Here is a 20,231-nt window from a genome sequence, read left to right as displayed (position 1 = left end):
CCTGAAAGCAAATCTGTCCAGGCTCTTTGAACAATGGAAAAGCAGAGCGTCAGAGGAAAGAGGATCCCCACAGGAGTTCTCGGGGAAAGGACAGTTTCCCCCACCCTCTGAGCACCACGTACAATCCTGAATCTTACCTGCAGCTGCAAAAATGGGATATTGAAGAATTTGTGCAGGTACTTCAGGCCAAAGCTATTCTTCATGGAAGATTCAGCATAGCGAAAGTAAGACGAGCCAGGAGGTCTGTTCCAGATCAGATGTGGGGAGAGAGAGAATTACAGAGACTCACTACACACACACAGACAGGCATGTTCTACCCCACGAACAGCACTCATCTCTCAGGCAAATCTTCTACCTCAGGACAAGCAGACAGCTTATCCTGCTAGTGCAGAAAGGCTGGAGTGCAGCTGTTGTGCTATGGTGTTAGGCAACACATATAACCGGACCAACTATTTCTCAGCATTTCTTACCCAGCAACTTTAATACTATTAAATGTATCAAAATAAAGCTATTAAAAATTCAGCAGTGGGGATTGAAGTCACATCAGTTCACACTGGATAATGGTGTGTGTAACATGAACGAACACGGCTGTAAAAGAACCAGTACAAAGCCCTTCTTTGTGACTGATCCTATTTCCACCCCTCTGAGGAAGGCATGAGTGAGTCAGACTTTAAGGAAAAGCTGTTACACAAAAAAACTTCAGGAGAAATGCAGGGAGTGGTGGCTCAATCAATTCCTGCCCAACAAGGAATATACCCATAACTAAAGAGCACACACCTAATGGCCAGGTTCAAAGAAATGCCAAAATAGAAGCTTAGCAGGCAGTGAGGAGAATACGGCTTAGACATGAACAGGACCTGGAGTGTGGCAGTGGGCCGCTCCATCTCTAGGGTGCGGGGGAGGGAGAAAAACACTCGTGGCACTCTGCTCGCATTCTGGCACGCAGGTGCCCATGGAATAGTTGTGTTAGGGGAAGTAAGATACAAAATCTTTCAGTGAGGAAGAAAAAGACAGCCCTTCCATTTGGACAGAGCAGTTCTGAAAGGCCTGCACCATGGGAACACACACTGCTATTCACTGGCTCTGGGAACTGAGAACCCCCACCCCCAGAGCAGGCTTTTAGGTTCAGTGGGAACACCACTGCATGAGTAGAAAGTGCCGCACAGAGAAAATACACAGGGACATCAAGCCCAACCAGCTGAGAAGGGTTTAGATGACCAGGGAAAGGAGCAATTGAATGTGCCTGGAAGACAATAGCACTGCAGTTAACTGGGGCTAGAATGCACAGAAGAAGGGGAGGAATGCAGCTTGCCCAGAAGGGCTGTGTGGTGCCAGTCCTGTTTACCTGTTCAGATTAGCAATGAACTCCCGCACGTCATCCGGCAGGATCACCCGGTGCTCTCCCATATCACGGTAATTCCCAAGCACACACACTGGAACATGGGTGGGCACTTTTGGAAGCTCCCTCAATATGTAGTTAAATGTCCTGTACCAAATCAGAGGCAAAAAACCAGTAATTACAGGCTGAGCACACTTGATGGGTTAGTTGTACCCTAAGCAACATTACTACAGGTATGGCTTCCAGGCACACAGCACAAACTACTACACAGCCACAGAAGTTACAAAGCAAACAGAAAAATCCAAACTATGAATCCCACAAGCGTGCTGCCCTGAGGCCCACCTACAGACGATGCTGAGACACATTCTGGGGTAACATTTTAGTTCAGAGACTGTCATTCAAAAGCAAACCGCCCAGCTGCCTCAGAGCTGCACCCCGAGGTGGGAGACACAAAACAGTCTAGGAGAGGAGGATGCTTTATGCTGTTGTGTGAGGATAGGAAGAATATTCCCCTCACCCCATCTGACGACTGGGATTATGTCCTTATATTCGTCAAAGCTTGCACAAGTTACTCCTGGGGGAATTCTGCACCATTGCATGCAGGAAGAGTACCCCACCTGACCCCAATTCCTTGGCTTCCCTGCAGAAAGTGACAGAACACTAAGGGAAGTGACACTAGGCTAGGGAGGGGGCTGGGAATGCACATGGGCGTAGCCTGAAGGGCACTGACCGTGGAGGCACGGCATGGGGTACACAGGGTATCATGTGCCACAGGCTCCTCCCCCACCCTCCCAAGCTTCTCTGACTTGGCAGCTGGTTGCTGCCCCATGAACCCCACCATCAGCTGTTCTCCCCTCCTGTGTGCTGGGAACCAGCCAGTTTCCTGTACAAGAGTGGATGCCCCTGGTGCGGCAGGCGAAAGGGCTGGGAGAACGCAGCAGTAGGGAAGGAAGTGGGTAAGATGGGAGACTGTGGTGGAGGGAGACAGGAGGGGGAAGAGGAGGAGGGATGGCAGTTGGGGAGAAGGCCGGTCGTAGAGCCCAAGCACATGGCATCCCCTTGGCAGTGGCAGCAGTTGGGGTTCTCACACTAAAGCAGGCCCACTGAACCCCTACTGAATGCACCCTGCCTCCCTTACACCTGCACCCCCGATGAGCTCTCCAGACACCCATCCCACTGTGCCCCAAGTAGCAGTACCTGGTCCCCAAAACCAATACGCCTCACCTCCCTTGCACCCACCCACATACCCCTCTGATGCCAAACCTTCTTCAACTGGCTTGCCTTGCAGAGCCTCATTGCCCTAGCACCTGTAACCCCTTCCCCCCACAACACTGCATCCCCTACACAGCCACCCCCACTGAGCGCCTCAACACCTGGATCTTGCTGTGCTGAGCCTACCCGCCCGCCCACCCACCAAGGGTTGGTGCACCTAATTCAGAGGGGCAGTGCCCTGGGGTTTTTCTGGGGCAGGCCCAGCCCAGGCACTGTGGGGTGCATGGTGGGGAGCAGCCTCATAGCCGAGTCCCAGTCCAGAGCTTTGGGGGGGCGGGGGGCAGGATCATCTCCCACCTCACTGCAAGTCCGTGCTCCCCCGCCAGCTATGCTGGAGAGTCCATTTATTTACTGACATTGGCAGAATTTTAAAATATTATGCTCAGAAGTTATATATTTTTGGAGCAGAATTTTTACTTTTGGCACAGAACTCCCTCAGAAATCAGAAATGTAATTCTTGTACAGAAACTCACGAGATTGCTCAGCTATTTGCCTTGACAATTCTCTATGGTAGTGAGTTCCACAGGTTACATGCTACATATAGAATTATTTTCTTTGATCCAGTTCAGGCTTATGTTCTTCACTGAGGGCCCTCCCTGCTTGCCCTACTAAGGAAATGGTGTTTAAGTTTCCCTGCCTTGCAAATATAAAAGGCAGTACATGCTGTACCAATACAGAGAGTGGCTGAAGTTGCACATCTATATTCCCGTGTCTAGATTGGATGATCTATTATACTGCTGAGTAAGACAGTGCTAGTGCCTGTCCATTTATTTTGAAGTGCGGTAGTGCAGAACTCTGCCAAGAGCTTTAATGAAATTAAAGAGCATGCCAAACACCACTGCATCTGGAAGTGAAGCCTACAGAAGAGAATTCCAGCAATGGGTAACGCCTTCTCCCCCTGCAGCTGCATGGACTGCTGCTTATAAAGGACCCTGGGACTCATCTACCTTTGGAGGTGCTTGGCACATTAGAAAGTGCCTCTTGCACAAGTTAATTGTTTCCCTTCAGGCTGCTGCAGTGGGAATTACAGATCAGTAGACAAGGAGGGAGACAGCTTGTTTAGAATAGATCTAACCTATGTTTAATAGGGAACAATTAAGAGCAGGTCAGAAAAATCACACAATTATTTTGGGTGCCAGGAACCCATTTTAGCTCATTGACTGTTGTGTGTGTAGAAATCACAGGCTTTAAAGATTGTTTTGATCAAACAAAGGAGACTCAACCTGCACCTCACTGCCCCTCTCTTACCACTGCTTGGTGATATCGAACATCATCACTACTCCATTGCAGTTTTTATACACATCAAGAAACTCCGCATCCAGAGCCAGCTCTGACTCTGCCTGGGAACAGAAGGGCACAAACGGTCAATACTTCTGCTCCTACAGCTTCAGACTTGTAAGAGAAAAATCAGTAGAATGAAAAGTTACAATGTTTCCAATAGAAGCATTTCCACACAAAAGAGCACCACTGGGTTCATAAACCTGAACAAGGTTTTACAAATAATTCACCGTATATGCTGCAGGAGCGAGCAGGATCTGAGAGCTGCCAGAGTTCTGTGAAAAACCAAGTAATTGGATTAAAGAGAGCACATGTACTTCAGCACTTGCAGCCTTGTTCTCCTCTTCGGCCCATCTGTCCAGGTCCCCTCCTGACAAGCAGAATCCATAGACAGCTACAGGGTACCACCGAGAATAGGCAAGACTCATCTAGAGTAAAGCCACTCCCTTTCAATCCTGAATGCTTGCCGTGCTATGCACTGCTCATCTGCGTAACCAAGGAGCTTCTTCTGTTGCACCTCCCACCAGATAGTGATGCTGGCACTGTCTAGCAGCAATACTGTTTTTTTATCAATACAGGTTGAACCTCTCTACTCCAGAACTCTCTTTCCTGGTAACATCCATAATCCATTGTGATTTTAGTTAGCCAGGCAACTACTTGCCAAGTTTCCAGTGGTCCCATGAAGTTTGTTTAGAGCCACCGGTCTGGGCTCTCAAGTGTTCTGTGCTGTTATTTAGCTGTAATTTACTCCCTAAATGTCTTCCAGGAGCCCAATAAGCAGTGAACAAGTGGGCAATGTGCTAGACAATATTGACAATATTGTAATCCGGCAACTGTCTTGTTTGGCACTGGTCAGGTCCCAAGGGTGCCTGATGAGAGAGGTTCAACCTGTAGTACACTTTGCCACATTAGACTGTTTGCAAAATTCAGCATTTGCAGACCACCTCAGTCTGAAAATTCTTAACCGTGAATCTGCAGGATCCCATTACCATCTCATACCTGCAGCACTGCTATACTGGAATGTGGAAAAAATTGTAAAGCTGAATGATCTGTTTTCACATATAGCCTCACAGTGGGAAAGTGGGATCAGAACTTATCAGTGGGAATTTCATGGGAGAAGACCCTGAATCTGAGGGAGTCTCTTTACCTATGCAGGGAAGTCACTAGAATGGGAAAGAATTAACCCTCCCTGTACATCAAACACATTGGTCCACTAATAGCAACAGAATGGTTAGACAACAAAGGAGGAGACTGTTCATTCACTGGGCCCTGCAGGGCACCATCATATAACCAAAAGCAATGAAGCACTTAAAGAATTACAAGAAGGTAAGTAAGCAAAAGACTCAAAGGGAACAGAATGGGGTTTTGTGAAAGGATCGCTGTAAATGCATCTGAGGTCAAAATGCTATCTGGGGAGGGAAGCATCACATGTTGTGTCTTTATTCCACAGCAGAAGCTTCAAGTGCGTACCCATCTTGCGCACAACAGAAAGGGGCTGTTAAGATAGCGTATGATCCCATTGGAACATCTGCCAGTAGTTCTCCCCGTTTCGCCTGCAGATTCAAAATGCTTTAAACAGGCTAGTGAATATTATCCCCATTGAACAGATGGTCAGCTAAGGCATTACAGGAAGCGATTTGCCTCACATCACACAGGGAGTCAACTATGAACCCTGGAAAGGAAACTTGGTTTCCCTGGTTTGGTTCTACTTCCCTTTTGTCATCATAACTCACCAGATACAATGCCACACAGCGAACAAAAGGAGGAATTTCACTCCGTATGGGAGGGCAGAAATTGTGCTAGAATGGCTACAGTGGGTCACTCTCAGTGCAGAGAAGTGGGAGAAAAAAATATTTGTGGCGGACACCTCATCTGGATCACCTTGAATGTGTACATGAATGCAAACGACAGCAGAACTTTTACACAAGAGATTGGCAGCTGACAATATGCAATCACTTAATAGGAAGACAGATTTGCATCTCAAATGGGACTCACCTCCTGAGGGTCATTCTCCAGTTTCAAAGCATCACCACGTTTTTTGCATTTTCCTTAGAGAGGAGAGAGTTATAGAAGAAAACATTAACTTTAGCTCGAGTACTCTCCAATTGACACTTGAACTTGATGTCACCCAGAGGGCCCCCCATATATTTGTGGATTTGCACACAGCTGGGAACTGAACTCCGCGATGGGGGGGTATAATGCTATTGACCCTAATCACTTCGGCTGATGCAGTTGTCCTCAAGAGTTAGATCAACCTACCCAGCTCCGAGGTGTGAAGTGATGTAGTTAAGCTAAACTAACGCTCAGTGTAGGCAGCAGAGTACAGGGGAGAATTAGTCTGTTAACATAGCTACTGCCTCTTGGGGGGGGGGGGGGGGTTGGACTTTTGATATTGACAGAAAATCCCTTCTTATTGCTACAGGGTCTAACCTAAGGTGCCAGAGCTGTGCAGCTGCAGCATTTCTAGAGATAACACAATCTCCATAGACTAGGCTAGTTTGATGGCGATTTCCCAGTGACAGTTTTGTCCTGGGACAGGCAAGGGACACTGTTTTGCATCTACATTTAAAGAAGACCCACTTCTTTCTATAAGCTTGGGTGTGGGAAGTCAGCAGGTCTTGAGGGGAAATACTATCAAGTATGTTTAACAAGGTCAATGGAAAGAAAGCCTACTGCAACTCTTCTGGGCAAAGAGCCAGCAATGAGTGAAAGAACAAAGCCTGAGGCCTACTCTCTGTAAAGAAAGAAGAGAAGCTCTGAATGTTCTTTCTGTTCCTGTGCAACAATACCTGAAAACAGAATTGCACAAGAGAGCCACCTGCAAAAAGGCAATTATTTCAGCAGGCAACCTTCCCGGGATAGGCTAGGAAAACTGAATGCTGTTATATAAATCTGAAGCAAACTGCATTATGAATGCTTTAAATGTCATTTCACTGGTGCGCTAGTTTGAGCTGCTATCAGAAAATTCAGCAATCAAAATGATTAGGGGCAAATGGAACAAACGTTTCAGGAAAGACAAAAGCTAAAACCATGCAACTTGCCTAAAGAATGACAGCGGTAGGAGCAGAGGGAAGAAGAACTAGCTCACAAGCACGTGAAGGTTGGCAGGGAAGAGAATATTTGCACAAAGGAAAAATTATGGCAATTTCTAAAATGCACCAGTCCAAAGATTTGAACAAATGACCACGCTCTAGCAGCACACAGTAAACGTAAGCTAAGGAGCATGAAAATACAACAATACTTCCAAGTCTGCACACCAGTTCAGTCAAAACACAGACAGTGCTCCCTCCCACTGCCCCATTTAAGGTGGTGAAGTCCCTCTTAGTGAGGACTAGTAAAACTAACGTATAAAAAAAGAGGACACCCCTGAGAGGAAATGTATGTGTACACCAGTATGTATCTACTCACATTGTATTAATATGGTATAGTATATCTAGCACATTAATATTATGTGAGTGGATAGATACTGATCCACTCCCTTCAGGAGCATCCCACTTCTTTGAAAGCTCAAACATGGTAACCCTAGGACTAGGAACGTTAACAATTAAACAGTTAACCAGTAAGCCTCATCCTAAATAGCCAGACCCCACACCCGTGCCCCAGCAGCTCCCTTCTGCACACTGAACCCTACATTTCTGGTTCCACCCTATTCCCCCTCCCAGAAGAGTTAATCCAGCCTGAGGGGAAGCCCGGAACCTCAGCCCCCTCCGTACCCGCCCCCACCACGCTCATGGTGCTGGAACGTGAGGGGAGTGGGGTTTTTCAGTCAGGTGCCACATCAGCAAGGTTTTGTGCAGTTTTTTTTTCTTATTTGGCACTTCTCACTTTTACATGTCACCTGACTGACTTTTCTGTGGGTCAGTGGACCCCCAGTCCAAAATGTCCTCATCTCTGCCACAGGCAACAGAGTGGTGGTCAACCATCCTTCCCAGCCGGTAGGTAGCAAAACATTAATATTAGCTTTAAAGAGAGTTTGGTGCACTTTCTGAACAACGGAGTGTGTCACTGTTGAGGAGGTAACACCATGTATCAGACTTCAGCCATGCAGAGGTCACATGGAGCTGCAGCTACCTCCAAGCCCAACTCTTGAGCAGGGTGTGGGCAGACGTTATTTCAACTCTATTTCATGAAGCGTCCCCCATTATCCTCCAAGATACTCATGTCCCCAGGTCTTTTTCTGTTTCGTTTTCTCAATCCTCCTCTCCCCCCCAACTTAAAAATGTCAGGAGTTCCGTTCTCCACCCAGCTTTGCTGGAGGTCCTCTCACATGACTAAGGTGTGGCTCAGGAGTTTTCACAACGTGACTGAAGCTGTGAAGGCACCCCCCCCCCCCATTCACCACCACTCACTTAAGTACATGTTAAAGATCACTACTTTAGACAGTGAAGTGAGCCAATAAATTCTCAATCAAGTTTCCTTTGCAAAATTTCACCACTGTCATAATCCTACCACTTGCCCACTCTGTTTTTTTCCTGGCAGACCATGTAGAGAAGATGTAAACCTCTAATATTAGAGTATAAAACCAAGGAAGTTTACCCATTTCCATTCTCACTCTTGACAGCCAGTCCACAGCTTTAACTTGACTATGTTTTGTCTTGACTTTACTATGGCCATAGAATCCTAGAACACTAGAAAGAAAGGTTACTCACCGTAGTAACGGTGGTTCTTCGAGATGTGTCCCCGTGGGTGCTCCACATTAGGTGTCGGGCTCGCCCGGCGCCGCAGATCGGATCTTCCAAGCAGTTTCTGCCGGACCGCGCATGCGCCGGTGCGCGCCGCTCCCCCGCGCGCTCCCGGCCATGTGCGCGATCCGGTCCCCGCCAGTTCCTTGACCAACCGCCTCGGATGCTCCTGCAAAACACTAAACAGAGATCCGGAGCGGGGAGGATGGGCGGGTAGTGGAGCACCCACGGGGACACATCTCGAAGAACCACCGTTACTACGGTGAGTAACCTTTCTTTCTTCTTCGAGTGTCCCCGTGGGTGCTCCACATTAGGTGACTACCCAGCAGTAACCCAAGATAGGAGGTGGGTAATCGGATTATGTGCAGCTTGTCCCCGAGAGGACCGCTGCCAAGAGACGGGTATCCTCTTGGAATACCCTGTGAAGGGCGTAATGTTTGGCGAAGGTGTCACAGGATGACCAGGTCGCCACTCTGCAAATGTCTTTTAGCGCAACGCCCTTGAAAAAAGGCTGTTGATGCTGCCACCGCCCTAGTGGAATGAGCCCTGGGCGTGGCCAGTAAAGGAGTCTTTTTGAGTTTGTAGCACATTTTTATGCAAGATACGATGTGCTTAGAGATTCTCTGCGAAGAGAGACATTCTCCTTTTGATTTGGGAGCGATAGAGACTAGGAGCCTGTCCGTTCTCCGGAAGGACTTGGTCCTGTCCATATAGAAAACTAGCGCCTGCTCACGTCCAGGAGGTGTAGGCGCACCTCTTTGTTAGAGTTATGAGGCTTTGGATAAACAAGGGTAAACAATAGGTTCGTTAGTATGAAACTCAGAAAGAAACTTTAGGAACAAAGGCTGGATGCAGCCGTATGGTTACCGCCTCCTTGGAAAAACAGCGCAGGGCAGCGTTGCCATAACTGCCTCAAGCTCGCTCACCCTGCGAGCTGACGTGATTGCGAGAAGAAAGGTCGTCTTCATCATAAGGAGGCGGAGGGAAACCGTGGCCAAAGGCTCAAACGGTGGTCCCCTTTTCGCATTAAGCACCAGGTCGGAGTTCCACAGAGGTGGAAGAGGTTTCTGAGGGGGGGGTATAGGCTTACCAGCCCTTTGAAGAACCTGGTAACCATGGGATGGGCGAACACCATGTGCCCTTCCTCTTCGTGTCTGAACACCAAAATGGCGGCCAGGTGGACCTGAAACGAGGATAGCGAGAGTCCTCCTCTCTTGAGGTCCAGTAAATACTCTAATATCACAGCCATAGGCACCGAAAGGGGGCTAGCTGTTTGGTAGAACACCATGCAGTAAAGCGAGTCCATTTCTGCTTGAAGGTCTTCCTGGTGGAAGTCCTCCTGCTACTTTCTAGGACTTGCTGCACTTCCTCCGTACATGTGCTCTCTAGGGAGCTGAGCCATGGATTAACCACGTTTGTAGTCGCAGGCTTTGGGGGTGCGGATGCACTATGGACCCCTGGGCTTGCGTGAGCAGATCCCGCGCCACCGGAGGGGACATCGGTGGCCGGTCCAACATGCGCAGGAATAGGGGGAACCATTGCTGTCGATCCCACGTTGGGACTATCGGGATCATTCAGGTTCCTTCCCTCCTGGCTTTCTGCAACACTTTGTGGATGAGCACTGTGGGAGGGAAAGCGTAAAGCAGGGGGCCCCTCCATGAGATCGCGAAGGCATCCCTCAGGGACCCCCGTCCCAGTCCTGCCCTGGAGCAGAATCGTGGGCACTTCTTGTTGTGCTGAGTAGCAAACAGGGTCTATCTGGGGAAAAACCCCATGCGTGGAAAAATCGGTTGCAGCAGATCGGGACGGATCTGCCACTCGTGCGAAACGCCTGCTCAGCTGGTCTGCCTTCACATTGCGAGCGCCTGGTAAGTACGAGGCTTTCAAGGTTACATTGTTGGCGATGCAGCAGTTCCCCAACCGGACTGCTTCTACACATAAGGCACGGGACCGAGCTCCTCCTTGCCGATTTATATAAAACATGGTGGAGGTATCGTCTGTACTGATCCCGACTACCTTGCCTTTCAGTTGGTCTCAAAAGTGTCTGCAGGCGTTGAACACTGCTTTGAGCTCCGGTATATTTGTGTGCAGTGACTGCTCCATAGAGGACCACAGCCCTTGCGTCACCTCTTCGCCCATGTGTGCTCCCCACCCTATGAGGGGGGCATCTGTAGTAAGAAAAACCAATACGTGTGGTTGGTGGAAGGGTACCCTTGTTAGCAGGTTCTCGGGGTTTACCCACCATTGCAGGGATTTGCGCACCTCCGTTGTGGGCGACGCCATCCTGTGAACAGTGTGTGCTGCCGGTTTGTATACGCTCGCCAGCCAATGCTGCATGCTGCGCATGTGTAACCTGGCGTTCTGTTCTACGAAACGTTGCTGCTGCCATGTGGCCCAGCGGCTGTAAGCACGTCAGAACCGGCACCATAGGGCTGAAGGTGAAGCCTTGCGCGAGGGAGCCGATGGCCCGAAAGCGAGTCTCTGGTAGATACGCCCTCGCTGTAATAGAATTTATGCATGCCCCTACGAACTCTATGTCCTGTGTGGGGTCTGTCTTTGATTTTGTCAGATTGATAAGCAGGCCGAGCGAAGAGAACGTGCCTGCTGTGACACATATTATGCGTAGTACCTCCTCCTTTGAGGCCCCTTTGAGTAGGCAGTCATTCAGATACTGGAATATAAATACCCCCTGTCTGTGCAGGTAGGCTGACACCACTGCCAAGGTCTTGGTGAAGACTCTGGGGGCTGAGGAGAGCCCAAACGGTAGGACCTTGTAAGTCGAGGGCTGCGAACCAATCTCCATCGTCTAGTGCCGTAAGGATGGAGGCGTTTGTGATCATCCGAAAACGTTGCTTGCGCAGGTACCGGTGAGGCCTCGAAAATCTAAGATGGACCTCCCCGTGAGGAAGTACCTCGAGTAGAACCCTCTCCCTTGCAGTTGCTCCAGCACTCTTTCCACTGCCCCTACGAGCATGAGATGGTCTACCTCCTGCTTGAGCCTCGCTACATGGGAGGTCTCCTGGAGGTGGGGCCCCGGGTGGAGGTCATGGCGGTGGGAGCAACTGGGAGGGGATGGCGTACCCCGTGGCTATGATCTCCAGCACCCATGTGTCTGTGGTGATCCTTTGCCACTGGTTATAAAATGGTCGGATGATGGCCTTGAGCACTGGTTTCGTGCCCTCTGGAAGCGAGTCCATGAGGGAGGTCAACCTAATGTGGTTGTTGAAATTATGGTTCGCTAGATGCGCTGCGTAATTTGCCATTGGCAACAGTAGCGTGGAGGAGGAGTAGACCTTTCTGCCCAACAGCTCTAGCTTTTTGGCATGTTTGTTTATTCCCCCACGTTGCGACGACTCCACCACCAAAGAATTTGGTTGTGGGTGGCTGAACAGGAACTCCATGCCCTTCGTGGGCACGAAGTTTTTTTTTTTTTTTTTTTGCTCTTTTGTGGACAGGCGGAATAGTCGCAGGAGTCTGCCATATCATAGTGGCAGACTCCAAGATTGCGTCATCAGCGGTATTGCTATTTTGGAGGAGGCCGGAGGTCTCAGATTTTTGAGGAGCTTATGGTGTTGCTCTTGCACCTTTGCTGTCTGGAAGCCTTGCGTGAAGGCCACCCTCGTAAAACAGCTCTTGGAACTGTTTGAGATCGTCCAGAGGATGGACGCCCCCCGGGGCCGTAGCCTCATCCGGGGAGGAAAGCGAGGAACCGCTGGGGTACGTCTTTCTGGACCCTTCCGGTTCCTGCTGATGATGGTACACCCTCTCACTAGAGGTGTACGAGGAAAAATCCCGGGGTTCCATAACCAGTCCCCCCTGAGATGCTTAAGTCTCTGTCCCCGGTCACAATTGCCCTCGGGGGTACGAGATCGTTTGTAGGGATCTTTCCCTAGTAGATTGCCGATGGTGTCTATGCCCTGTGTGGTAGGGGCGACCACGGCAGTATAAGCACTGGTCTTGGGAAGGTGACCTAGACCACTCCCTTGGTGCATACCCTTTGCGTCTGGGGGAGGGAGACCGTCGAGACCCCGGAGAGAGCGACTTTGCCTAATAGTCCAGCGGTTCAAATCCCAGGAAGGGTGGAGGTGGTCCCAGCCAGGGTGAGGCTGGTTGCAGAAATGGAGAAGGGGGCTCCGGGTAGGCCAAGGAGGGGGGGGACCCCTGCCTTCTAGTTGGAGTCTGCAACATAGCGGAGGGCTGTGAGAAAGCAACTACACAGCCCTGTGCGGAGAGGGGCTGCAATGCCTCCTCTTGTGTGCCGTCTTCCCCCTCCCTTGAGGAGGTAACTCCGCCCCTGACATACAGGGGATCCCGGCCCCGTCCGCACCGAGCTCGGCACACTCGAAGTCGGTGCCGCATGTGCGGTGTCCTTCGGTGCCGGCAGGCTGCGTGCCTGCGCGCTCTGCACCGCCGGTTTTCCGGGGGTCGGTGGTACCGGCGCTTGTTTAGCCGCCGCCCTGCCCGCGGTGCGGGGCGGCTGGCTGATTATCGAAGGGTGAGCCGCTTGCACGTCGCTCTCCGTGCCGCCGCCGATCAGCTGTTGCTGCGGCTGGGGGCTGCTCGCTCCTCCCGTCCCGCTCGTTGTTGCTGCCGGCAGGGATCGGGCTGGGGGGCATACAGGGCATTCCGGGCGTCCGCACCGAGCTCGGCACGCTCAAGGGCGGTGCCGCACGTGCGGTGTCCTCCAGTGCCGGCAGGCTACGTGCCTGCGCGCTCTGCACCGCCGGTTCCCCAGGGGTCGGTGCCGCTGCCCGCAGTGCCGCTGGTACCAGCGCTTGTTTAGCCGCCGCCCTGCCTGTGGTGCGGGGCGGCTGGCTGATTATCGGAGGCTGAGCTGCTTCCACGTGGCTCTCCGTGCCGCCGCCGATCAGCTGTTGCTGCGGCTGGGGGCTGCTCGCTCCTCCCGTCCCGCTCGCTGTTGCTGCCGGCAGGGATCGGGCTGGGGAGCATACAGGGGATTCCGGCCCCGTCTGCACCGAGCTCGGCACGCTCGAGGGCGATGCCGCATGTGCGGTGTCCTCCGGTGCCGGCAGGCTGCGTGCCTGCGCGCTCTGCACCGCCGGTTCCCCGGGGGTCGGTGCCGCTGCCTGCGGTGCCGCCGGTACCGGCGTTTGCTTAGCCGCCGCCCTGCCTGCGGTACGGGGCGGCTGGCTGAGTATTGGAGGCTGAGCCGTTTCCACGTGGCTCTCCGTGCCGCCGCCCATCAGCTGTTGCTGCGGCTGGGGGCTGCTTGCTCCTCCCGTCCCGCTCGCTGTTGCTGCCGGCAGGGATCGGGCTGGAGATACTTTCCTCCGTTTCTGCGCTGATGGAGTGAGGGAGGCAGCTTTCCTTTTAAGGGCCCCGGAGGGTCCCTCCTGCTGCGGCCGCTCCGGCGCTTCTGGCTGGAGGGCCTTGTCAAGAAGCAGCATTTTTTTTTTTTTTTAAAAGCCTGAAGAGGACATTGTTGGTGAGTCTTTGAGTTTTTAAGTGGGTACTTAGCACCTTCTTTGTGCCGTTTTCCCCGTCCGATGGCCTGCCTTAGCAGGAGGGCTGATAGCCCTAGCTCCTGGCCTCCGGCGCTTGTTACTGGGACTGGCTGAGCTGTCCCTCTCCTAGCTTGTTCGTTGTTGGTTTTTTTTTTGTTTTGTTTTTTTTTTACAAAATAACAACCGGCTAGCTTATAGTAGCCCAAGTGCCTGAAAAAAAACTTTAAGAAAAAACAGATAAAGTCGTTGAACACACTACTTGGCCTTAGCCTAGTTGGATTCCGTCTGCAGCCGACAGCGGTTAAGAGGAACTGGCGGGGACCGGATTGCGCACATGGCCGGGAGCGCGCGGGGGAGCGGCGCGCACCGGCGCATGCGCGGTCCGGCAGAAACTGCTTGGAAGATCCGATCTGCGGCGCTGGGCGAGCCCGACACCTAATGTGGAGCACCCACGGGGACACTCGAAGAAGAACTTGAAGGTACCTCAGGAGGTCATTGAGTCCAGTATCCTGCCCTTGTGGCAGGAGCAAGCACTATCTAGACCATCCCCGATAGGTGTCTGTCTAACCTGCTCTTACATAGCTCCAGTGATGCAGATTCCACAATCTCCCTAGGCAATTTATTCCAGTGTTTAACCACACTGACAGTTAGGAAGTTTTCACTAATGTCCAACCAAAACCTCCATTGCTGCAGTTTAAGCCCATTGCTTTTTGTCCCATCCTCAGAGGCGAAGGAGAACAATTTTTCCTCCCTCCTCCTTTTAACACTCTTAAGTACTTGAAACCAAACTACCATGTCCCCTCTAAGTCTTCTCTTTTCTAAACTAAAGAAGCCCACTTCTTTCAATCTTCCCTCATAGCTCATGTTCTCTAGACTTTTAATCATTCTGGTTACTCTTCTCTGGACCTTCTCCAATTTTGCCACATCTTTTTTGAAAAGTGGTGCCCAGAACGGGACACAATACTCGAACTGAGGCCTAACCAGCGCATAGTAGAGCACCACACTCCTGCTTAAACATCCCAGAATCATATTTGCTTCTGGAATCTCTCCCAACTTCCATGACTAGTGAGACAGAGGAGCTGTAACTGTCTGTCACAGAGAGGGTGATGAAAAAGTTTCAAGTCCCCAGAGAAGCGATCAGACAGCAGAGTGCCATACAAGCTGTTTGTTGAGAGCACGTATAGTAAAATACGGCATATTGTGAGGCGTTGACTGAAGCTATTGTAGAGTGGTACACACGGGAACAGAAATGACCACTTGGCTGACCCCAAAGAGATGGGAAGACTATCATAAAAAAAGTGTGGCTGCAGGACCAATCAAGGGGAAGAATGCGCTGTGACATTTTTTATTTTATGTCTGATTTTGTAAGCAAGTACTTTTTAAGTAAGGTAACTTGGGGACACATGATATAGACAGACTCCTGAAATGGCTATAGGAGTCTGGAAAGGTTGAGCCCCACTAGTTTAAATTACTCAGGAATGCACAAGTTAATACAAATTGCAACCTGACCCTACCATTATCATAAAGGAGATGACTTAGGAACTAGTACTGAAAGGCAGGAGTTACAAAATAGCTGACTAGCTCCTTAAGCATCTGGACACAAGGATCTGCCTTGAACTCATGTTCTGTAAAAGCGGTCTGGCTTTCATCAGTTATACAACTCAGCCCAAAATTGATATGAGTCAGGACTGCATGGGTAAAACTGATATAGCAGAAAGCAAAACAGTGCTTAATGAAATGAAGCTGCGTCAAGTTCTCAAAACTACCAGAAATTTCTACTCTTTTAACCTCAGTGAAATAAAGTGCCATTTCTTGGGATGCAGCTTAGGAAAAGTTTCAGGATATATATATGCGCATGTACCCTGGCAGCACAACATACCACCTAAAGATATCAAGCTGCTCTATAACATTAAATTTGAACAGTGTACCGATTTGTGCATCTTTTTGTAGATTTGATTAAGTCACCTACAATTTACCTTGAAATGCTCCATGTTTATGAATTGGACCAGATTTGTTAATTTCCCTTTGAAAGCAGACAGACTTTCAGGGCTAAGCGTGCAATTTGTTACTTTAGGTGTGAATCTACATACAACTTTGAAATGCCACATTCAGAGCAAAAAAACAGGTGGCATTGACAAACGCAGCCTTGTAAAACTGCACACTGCTAATTATGCATGTTACATAGGCTCTTCTAGGAAAGGGTAAAGCAAGGATCAAAGCCTATTAACACTCAACTGCAACAGCACTGGAGGCTTCGCTAATAAATGGCTAAGGTCTAGACTAGCGTTTGTCTCACCCAAAGCACCATGGAGGACAAATTTTTGGCCTGAGTACACAAAAAGAAAAATTAAACGAGATAATGTTAAAAAGGATGGAACAGGGAAATATGAACTATTCCTTAATGATTAGTCTCCCCCCGCCCCGCCCTTGAGGTATTTATCACAGAATCACACTGTCAGAAGCTGGATTGCATTACTTTGCAGTAACTAGGCCCATTAACCTGCAACTCCAAGAAAAACTTGAGTTTATTCCATAAACAGGAATTCTAGCAGAAAGACATTTTTGCCTCTGGGAAATGGGTGGAAGAGAACAAGTCCATCTAAACTTCAGGCACACTCCACCCCTGGAAGTCAATGTGATGGAACTGGTTTTAACTTCTGCAAATACCAGTTTGTCTTTTCCTGGTTTGCCACCAGAATGACAAAACTTTGGTCTTTAAAGTGCAGCTCTGCTCTGAAAATTAAAAATAAAACTTGTTCATGTCAATTACTTTATATCAGATTTGCCTTGTCTATCAGTAAGTAAAAAGATGGACCTCCTGGATGCCAGCCCTACATGCTGAGGGCAAATTTTGAAGGTCAAGCTGGAGTCTGGCTTGCACTTCACCGGTAAGCCTAACCCAAACGAGCTCTAATAAAGATGAAATTAAAGTGCATGAGTGGCACATCTCCACATGCTCTGAAATACAGTGCTCCTGGAACTTAGTTCAGAGTTCTGTGGAGGTTAATGAAGCCAAAACAGATTCCAGCTGAGTCTCCCAAAACTAAAAGGGCTCTGCAGAAAGGAAAACGGGAGTAAAATGATAAAAATGTAAATGTTCATCACTAGTCAGCAGATCTGACTCAGGTCACCTTACGTGAAGGGCAGATCTACAGATCAAGGAGATGCTATATTTACAAAGCCACTTTCTAAGCATAACGGCACTTTTAAAAAGGATATGCAGCTAAGCCATTTTCTCAAATCAATCATAACTGCAGTTCATGCAAAAGAATATGCTGCTAACAGCTGCATAGGAATTCCATTCATTTCTGCCAACAGCTTCCAACTGTGTTTGGGGTAGGATTTGGCTTCCTAAGAATCAGAAACACAATTCTTTAGAGCTAGGCTAGCATGGTTTAAAATTATATTTTGTCCTCAGATGAAATACACCTCTGCCAAAGACTTTGTTCAGAACGGTATATACTTTTAAACACCTGCTGACTGTTTTCTCAGTAGCATGTTAAAACAAGGTTTTAGGCTTTGCCTACGTAGGTAAGTTTTGTAGAGGAAAAATACCTTTTCTTGACAAAACTGCATGAATGTTTGCACAGCAATGTGACTTGTCAGGGAAAAACTGATTTTCAACAAAAACTTTCAGATACAAGAGGGACGTTTTTCTTTTCCCCTCTCCTGTTGTCACAGACAGGCACTGTAGATGTCTCAAGGGCCCTGTCTACACTAGCCAAGAACTTCAAAATGGCCATGCAAATGGCCATTTCGAAGTTTACTAATGAAGTGCTGAAATACATATTCAGCGCCTCATTAGCATGCGGGTGGCCGCAGCACTTCGAAATTGACACGGCTCGCCACCGCACGGCTTGTCCAGACGGGGCTCCTTTTCGAAAGGACCCCAGCAACTTCAAAGTCCCCTTATTCCTATGAGCAGATGGGAATAAGGGGACTTCGAAATTGCCGCGGCTCGTCCAGACAGGGCTCCTTTTCGAAAGGACCCCGGCTACTTCGAAGTGCCACAGCTGCCCGCATGCTAATGAGGTGCTGAATATGTATTTCAGTGCTTCATTAGTAAACTTTGAAATGGCCATTTGCATGGCCATTTCGAAGTTTTTGGCTAGTGTAGACGTAGCCAAGGTGTTGTTTCTCTGATTCTAGCCTCCAGGAAGTGGCCCTCAATTCCCAGTCACCACTCTGGTCAGAAGTTGGAACTCCACTGCCCTGAGGCTGGGTGACCAGCTTTCCCCCCACCTCACTTTGCAAGCCCCATGAAATTTAAACCCAATTTCCTGCTGGCTGTGAGTTCGCTGGAGAGGAAGGTGCCTGGTTTTATCCACATGCTTGTTGAGGAATCTGATATAATGCATGAGGTTTACCACACAGGGCTGACATTACAAGTATCATGATGCCCTACACAGCTCGAGCACCTGAATCCCCAGACTGCAGGCTGGCTCAGCAAACAGTAGCTCAGGTGTCCAAGCCAGCATCGAATCAAACGCTCCCCTGCTTGGACCTTCACGGAGCTTTTGATTCTGATCAGTACATGGGGAGAGAAGTCTGTTCAATCCCAAATGAGTGTGACCCACTGAAACTGGGATACTTATGGGCACATTTCTTGATCCTTGTGTGAAAAGGGGCATAAGCAGGAAATGTTGCAGCACACAGCAAAGATTAAAGGATATAACCAAGCCTACCATAAGCCCTATGAAGTGAACCTACTCTCTGGTTCTTCACAAAAGACCTGCCATTTCTACAAGCCGCTGGATGCTCTCCTAGGCAGTAACCCCACCTCCAACACTAAGAGTCCTTGGATGCTTTGAAGAGTATGGAGGTGGTACACAGAGTGCCCATCAGAGGATCAAAGAGCAGATGAAAAGGTTGAAGCAGATGAGGACTTGGCTCCCCCAGTGTCAACAGGTGCATTTGGCAGTCAGGGACTTTTTTCCACAGGTGACAAACATTACTAGTCTGAGCACCACTTTCCTGGGATCAGTAAGCAGGGCATGAGATGCAAGGTAAGCGGCTGTGGACTGTGCAGGGTGGTGAGGGCATGGAAAAGTGGGAGGTTGACTGTTTCTCTGAGGCACACCTATCACTGTGTAGCTAACTGATACAGCCAAGCAAGATGAAGCTGCTTCCTGTGACCTCAGGGAAGAGGGGGAAGTATGCTCTCGGTGCCGTACTCCGGCAAGTATGCGGAACAATAAATCACTTTCTGCTATGGAGGACAGTGACTCTGGGAAATGCGCATAACATAGGCTATGTCTACACTACGAGATATATTCAAATCTAAGGCAGTTAGCTCGATATCACCACTGACTGGTCTTCACTGTAAATACCGTTAGCTCGATTTAGGGAGCACTAATATCGATAACATCATCACAAGCAGCTGGGTGTAGCATCAAGTTTATAAGATCCAGTAAAGGCCAGTGCGGAAGTGCCATATCTCGAAATCGAATTTATTAGCCTCTAGAGGTGTCCTGTAACCCACAATGCCCCCCACTGCTCTGTTCTGGACGCAGCTCTCCAGTAACAGGAAGATAGTGAATTTCAAAGCAGAAGCAGCAAGCCCATGGCTGTGGGCTCATGTCTGTATGAGAGCCTAAGAAATCTCAATCTTTCTTTGCTATTAGCGCTGTGATGCACCTACCCATTCAAATAGCCCCAACATGGAGTCTGTAGTTCTGTTGCTACACTCCCACTCCCACCCCCTCCACGCTGCCTGGCGTCAGCCACTGCCCCGCTGCACCATGCAGCAAGGCTGTTGTGAGGGTTGTACTTGCATAAGAGGCTAAGATGCTTCTTCTCCGGGGGTTTATATTTGAGCACGCTGCCCCTTGCTTCCCCACAGGCGCCCCGCAGTCAGGCTCTTTCCCGCACTCAACCACATCACATGGGTAACCCCAACCCAATAAAAGGACAGGCCTGCCATTCAGCACTGACCATGCAGCCAGGCAGCACCATGTCCTGGCTTGCGCATGGTTAGGGCTCCAATGGTGGGAAAGAATTTCAGAGGCTTCTAGCCGCTGGTTGGGGGGAGTCTCCCCCGATGGCTAAGATTGTCAGAGCGTTGCTGCCATCCCCCATGTTGGCAATTTCTGTGTAGTGAGGAGGAAAAACAAACGTTTTTTCCTGGCCTTTTCTGTCCTCCTAACTTTGCACCCCTTCACCCAGGGAAGAGTGGGTGCAGGACAAGTTGAGAAC

At 49.6% G+C, this 20,231-nt stretch overlaps 1 protein-coding gene across 2 annotated transcripts in view; it reads right to left on the bottom strand.

Moving 5' to 3' along the window:
• Positions 1-20,231, bottom strand: part of RABL6 (RAB, member RAS oncogene family like 6) — a 79,519-nt gene that overhangs the window by 42,641 nt on the left and 16,647 nt on the right. For both annotated transcript variants that reach the window (XM_075015514.1, XM_075015513.1), the window contains exons 4-7: positions 5,885-5,937; positions 3,860-3,951; positions 1,346-1,486; positions 138-243 (exon numbers count right to left, since the gene is read on the bottom strand). In XM_075015514.1, the coding sequence (XP_074871615.1) occupies positions 138-243; positions 1,346-1,486; positions 3,860-3,951; positions 5,885-5,937 (392 nt within the window). The remainder of the gene's footprint in view (positions 1-137; positions 244-1,345; positions 1,487-3,859; positions 3,952-5,884; positions 5,938-20,231) is intronic.

Source organism: Carettochelys insculpta, chromosome 21 (genome assembly GCF_033958435.1).
Source record: "Carettochelys insculpta isolate YL-2023 chromosome 21, ASM3395843v1, whole genome shotgun sequence".
In the NCBI taxonomy this organism is placed as follows: domain Eukaryota; kingdom Metazoa; phylum Chordata; order Testudines; family Carettochelyidae; genus Carettochelys; species Carettochelys insculpta.
The sequence above is the reverse complement of the archived record's forward strand: the minus strand, read 5'-3'. Positions and strand labels throughout refer to the sequence as shown.